Source organism: Pterocles gutturalis, unplaced genomic scaffold (genome assembly GCF_000699245.1).
Source record: "Pterocles gutturalis isolate BGI_N339 unplaced genomic scaffold, ASM69924v1 scaffold22673, whole genome shotgun sequence".
Lineage (NCBI taxonomy): Eukaryota > Metazoa > Chordata > Aves > Pterocliformes > Pteroclidae > Pterocles > Pterocles gutturalis.
The window spans coordinates 9,038-14,346 of record NW_010121056.1 but is presented as its reverse complement, the minus strand read 5'-3'; the positions used below and the strand labels follow the sequence as shown (position 1 = coordinate 14,346).

The following is a 5,309-nucleotide window of genomic DNA, read 5'->3' as shown; positions in this document are numbered from 1 at the left end:
GAAGAAGGAAGGGGAGGAGGTGCTCCAGAGATTCCCTTGCAGCTCATGGAACAGACCATGGTGAAAGCAGGATGTCCCACCGCAGCCCATGGAGGACCCCACACCGCAGCAGAGGGAGATGTCCCGAAGGAAGCTGCAGCCCATGGACAGCCCGCGCTGGAGCATGCTCCTGGCAGCAGCTGCGGCTCTTGGAGAGAAGCCCATGCAGGAGCAAGTTTTCTGGCAGAAACGGTGGCCCGTTGGGGACCCACACTGGAGCAGTCTATTCTTGAAGGACTGCAGCCCATGGAGAGTGCCCGTGCTGGAGTAGTTCATGAAGGATGGTATCCTCTGGGAGGGACTCCACAGTGGAGCAGGGGAAAAGCATGAGGAAGAAGGAGCAGCAGAGACAAAGCACTATGAACTGACTGCAGCCCCCATTATCCTCCATCTCCTCTGTGCTGCCCCCGGGGGGCAAGCAGGTAGCAGAGTCGGGGATGAAGATATGAAGTTGAGCCTTTAGGAAGAAGGAGGGGTGGGTGGGAGTAAGGCATTTTTAGCTTTGTCTTTGTTCCCCACCATCCTACTCTATTTTTAATTGGCAAGGAATTAAATTACTTTTTCACACGTTGAATCTGTTTCGCCTGTGACAGCAATCGCTAAGTGATCTCCCTGTCTTTATCGTGACCCACAAACTTTTCCACCTTATTTTCTCCCCCTGTCCTGTTGAGAAGGGGGAGTGAGAGTGCAGCTGGGCAGGGGTCTGGCAGCCAAGCAAGGTCAAGCCCCCCCCGTAGAAGTACAGTGGGTGCTGAGTCCCACCACCTCTCCTTTTTCTAAGCACAAATACAACTACCACTAGAAACAGCATTTGTAGTAAAGCCTTCTCATATGAAACTTTCATATTCTCATATGAACTTTTTAACTATTTCACTCCCTTCTGTATAATCATGGATCATCATTAATTCCCTAGTACAAAACCAAGTAGCAGAAAAGGGGCTGTTCACTTGCAAAAGGGGGTTTAAGATGTTTAGTCTAACCACGTCATGTACATTCCACATCAAGATTTGAGTAGCCTCTCCCCATAAATGCTCAGGGCATTTGTTAAACCAACAATATTAGGAAAAGGTAAACCCAACAGTCCTCCCAACACTGGCCAAGACCTTGTCAGTTCCCCTCACCCTGCAATCTCTAGAGAGAATTTCAAGACTTGAGAGAAAAGGAAAAGAGGGTATGAAGTGAACTTGCACGTGGACTATCCCACCTGAAGAACTCTAGATCTAGCAACTGCTACCTGCGTTCAAACGACAAGCCACATGTCTGTGCGAGTCTGAACCAATTCCAAGCTGTGCCCTATACATTAACAATGATCTGAAGGTGGCTATTGGGTTTACTCACATGGAGAGCTCAGGACAACCCTAAGGAACACAGATGCCCCTAGAGGTTCTCATAGTATCAGCACATCAGGCAAAGACACCTACAGAGCTATAGACAAGAAACTCCAAAGTTACGTTGCTTACAAACACTCCAGTAACTAACCATTGCTTCACCTGGATTGCCTGATGGCTTCTAACAGGACTAGGATCCACTTTAGTCTCCAAGTGAGGACAACTATTTGTGCAGACATGAATGGATAAAAAACCCCACAACTTTGGGGATAATAGAAATGTCCTCGCTTTTAAAATACAACAGAACACAGCCCTTAAGTTCAAGAAGGCAGCAATGAAACCTCAACTCCAGAAGAGTGAGGTTTAAGAAAACAAAAGGGGTTGTTGTTTTACTCCTGTCAACTTCAGAAAAAAAGAAAAAAAGAAAAAAAAAGAAAAAAAAAGGGGGAAAAAAAAGAAAAAAAAAAAAGAAAAAACCCCACAGAACCATTTTGGTTTGAAGGGACCACCCTCACACTAAAAGTGTTTTCTTGTGTTCAGGTTGAACTTCCTGGTTTTTAACTTGTGCCCATTGCCTCTTGTCCTGTCAGCGGGCACTGCTGAGAAGAGTCTGGCTCTTCCTCATTCCCTCTCATCAGGTATTTATACACATTGATAAGATTTCCTCACCACACTCTCCTGAGCCTTTTCTTCTCCAGGCTGAAGAGTCCCAGCTCTTGCAGCCTCTCTTCACATGAAAGATGCTCCAGTCTCTTACTCAGCTTTGTGGCCCTTCGCTGGGCTCGCTCCCCTATGTCCATGTCTTTCCTGTACTGGGGAGCCCAGAACTGGACACAGCACTCCAGGTGAGGCCTCACCAGTGCTGAGTAGAGGGAAAGGATCGCTTCCCTCGACCTGCTGACAACGCTTTGCCTAATGGAGCCCAGGATGCTGCTGCCCTTCTTTGTTGCAAGGATGCATTCTTGGCTCACGGTCACCTCCTTGTCCACTGGGACCCCCAGGTCCCCCCAGGGAAAGCTTCTTTCCAGCTGGCCGCCCCCCAGCATGTATTGCTGCAGGGTGTTGTTCCTCCTGAGGTGCAGGACTTTACGCTTTCCCTTGATGAACACCATGAGATTCCTCTCAGTCCAGTTCTCCAACCTGTCCAGGTCCCTCTGAATAGCAGCACAACCACCTGGTGTATCAGCCATGCCTCCTAGTTTTGCATTGTCTGTAAACTTGCTGAGGGTGCATGAACTCTGTCCCACCTAGGTGATTAATGAGGATGTTAAATAGTTCTCAACCCAATACTGACCCCTTAGGGGACACCACTAGTGACTGGCCTCCAGCTGGACTTCACGCTAGCAATCACAACCCCCTGAGCATGACATTTCAGTCAGTTTTAAATCCACCACACTGTCCACTTATCTAGTCCATACTTCATCAGTTTGATGACATTATGACAGTGTCCAAAGCCTTATTAAAGTTAAGATAAAAAACATCCAGTGCTCTCCCATCACCCAACAAGCCAGTTGTCTCATCACAGAAGGCTACGAGGCAGGTTAAGCACGACTCAACCAGCATTCCTGAGCCCCTCTTCTCTTCAGGACCAAATCCGATGGGATTCTTCCAGGCAGACACCTGAAAAGGTGGAAGTCTGCTCTTCTGAAGCCCAGACTTGTGATCTTGCTTCTTTGCTTTGCTCCCTGCTCTCAAGATCCCAAAGCAAACCCCAGCATGTGATAGTCACTGAAGCCAAAGCTGCCCCTTACCTTCACACCAACAGCCAGTTCTTCCTTGTGTGTAAGCATGAGACCCAGCAGACTGCCCTTCCCTAGCTGGCTCCCTGATCAGCTGTGTCACGACACTGTCACAATGCACTCCAGAAAACTTCAGGAGTGCTTGTGACCTGTTGTGTTGTCCCTCCAACAGATATCAGGGTGGCCCCGTGAGGCCCAGGAAACATGAACACAGGGCTTCCTCCAGCTGTCTGAAGAAGGCCTTTTCACTTCTTCTTGATCAGGTGGTCGGGAGCAGATACTCGTCACAATGCTGCCCACAATCGCTAGTCCTGGCCCATGAGCTCTCCAATGGCTCCACATCTGCTCCTGTACAGTTCCATGCATCCCAGCTTCTTCCTCCTTGCCTTCCTGGCCTGTCCTTCCTGAACAGCCCTTTCCTTACTACAGACGCGTGAGCTATCCCACCATTTCTCCATCACACCAACGAGACTGTGGCCGTGCAACTGCACACTAACTCCTCCGGTTTGTTCCTCCGCAGTATGCATTAGTGCACCGGCACTTCAGAAAGGCACCTAGTCATGCCGATTTCCCAGAAACGGTACGAGTGCTTTCCTCACAATGCTGTGATGTGCACAGTTCCCTGCCTATGTGCATATGCTTCAGGTGGCATCTTTCATCCCCGTTTTCTTGAGTATGAGATTTCTCCTGCTCACATAACCCCATGTTGCTTGCTTGCCAAACCAATCAACTAAGTCCTTTCTTGATCACTGGTTGTACTCTCCCTCCCTTGTCATTCCTGGCTTATAGCTCTCCTAATAGGGCTGGCCAGCCTGTTGGGAAAGATGTTTTTTCCCCACTTAGATGGATCCCATCTCTTCCAAGCAGTCCTCAATCCTCAAAAAGGTTTCCATGATCACAAAACCCCAAACCTTGTTGTTGAAATCAGCTGCACAAACAATGGTCCACATGCAGAATAAGCCCACTCCCTCTACCCCTTCTGGCAGATTAAGAAACCACCTGGGCTCCCAGAGCCATATTGTCACTCCTGACACTGTCCAGGTCTCCCTGGTAGCATTGTTCGTGCCAATACTCAGGAGAGCAGCGGAGGGTAAATGGCTGAGGGACAGACAAGCTTTGGCACTTTCCACGATGTCCCAGATGTGAGGCCCTGACAAGAAGCAAACCTCCCAAAGACGACAGAGCAGATGCAATGATCCCAAGTTTAAATGTATTTCCTGATCCCAGCAGGAACTGTAACATTAAGGTAGTGGAAAGGTTTTAATCATATTCTACAAAACCTAGGCATCATGGATGAGGAGTAAAATGATAGTACCTTTCATAGAATGGGCAGAAACTGCTGGCAGGTAGACTTTAAGCTGATGGATAGACTAGTCTTCTTCAGTCCAGGAAAAACAATGACAAATTTTGATCCCTGCTGTATTCACTCTACCACTTGAACATAACAATTTAAAAAAAAAAATCTGCTTAACTCTTGCAGCTATTAAGAAGATTTCTCATGGAAGAAAGAATATGTTTTCTAGTGAAGAACACAGCTAGAGTTGCAAGATAAAAGGATAGTGGACTTGGTTGGTAGACATTTCCTGCCAGATCTCCTCTCAGTCTACAGGGAGAAAACAAATAAAAACCTCCAGCACCGCCCCAAAACTTCAGTATCTCAAAAAAGAGAAAGCCTAGCATGAAAACTCGGAACAGGTTGCTATAGGATGAGAATCCTGACAGTATCCCTGGATGCGCAACAATGAATTCAGGAGAGCAAAATGCTCTCGAAGAACAGCTTCAGAAAGAAATAATCTTATGGTCTCCCAGTGAATTCTGGGACAAGACAGAGTTTAACTTATTTCTGACAATTTCTAAGACAAAGGGATTGAAAAGCATTGTTCCTTCTGCATGACACTGAAAGAGTGCCATTTTTTTATCCATTCATTAAAGGGAAAAAACATTTTCTCTTTTAACAATTTGGGATGCTACAATGGCTAAGATCTTCATATGGCTAAGATCTAACATCCAGTGTGTATTTGTTGTGCTGGGGAGGGCAGCCAAGAAGTTTTTTCCAGATAACTTTTTTCAGCCCACAAAATGGGATGGGGAAGTTGATTTGGGGGATGGTGGTGGAATTAATGTTCTCTGACTTCACTTTCAAACAGTCACTTGCTCTCCCTTGTGCAGGAATAAGAGAGGTTCACTTAGATTGGTTTCCACA

The 5,309-nt window shown here is 47.1% G+C and overlaps 1 protein-coding gene across 1 annotated transcript in view; it reads right to left on the bottom strand.

Moving 5' to 3' along the window:
* Positions 1 to 2,224: 2,224 nt before the first annotated feature.
* The window catches only part of LOC104464426 (lysine-specific demethylase 3B-like), a gene marked incomplete at both ends in the record, with an annotated part of 11,275 nt that continues 8,190 nt past the window's right edge, over positions 2,225 to 5,309 (bottom strand). The window contains one exon of the mRNA XM_010077125.1: positions 2,225 to 2,614. Coding sequence (XP_010075427.1) covers positions 2,225 to 2,614 — 390 coding nt within the window. The remainder of the gene's footprint in view (positions 2,615 to 5,309) is intronic.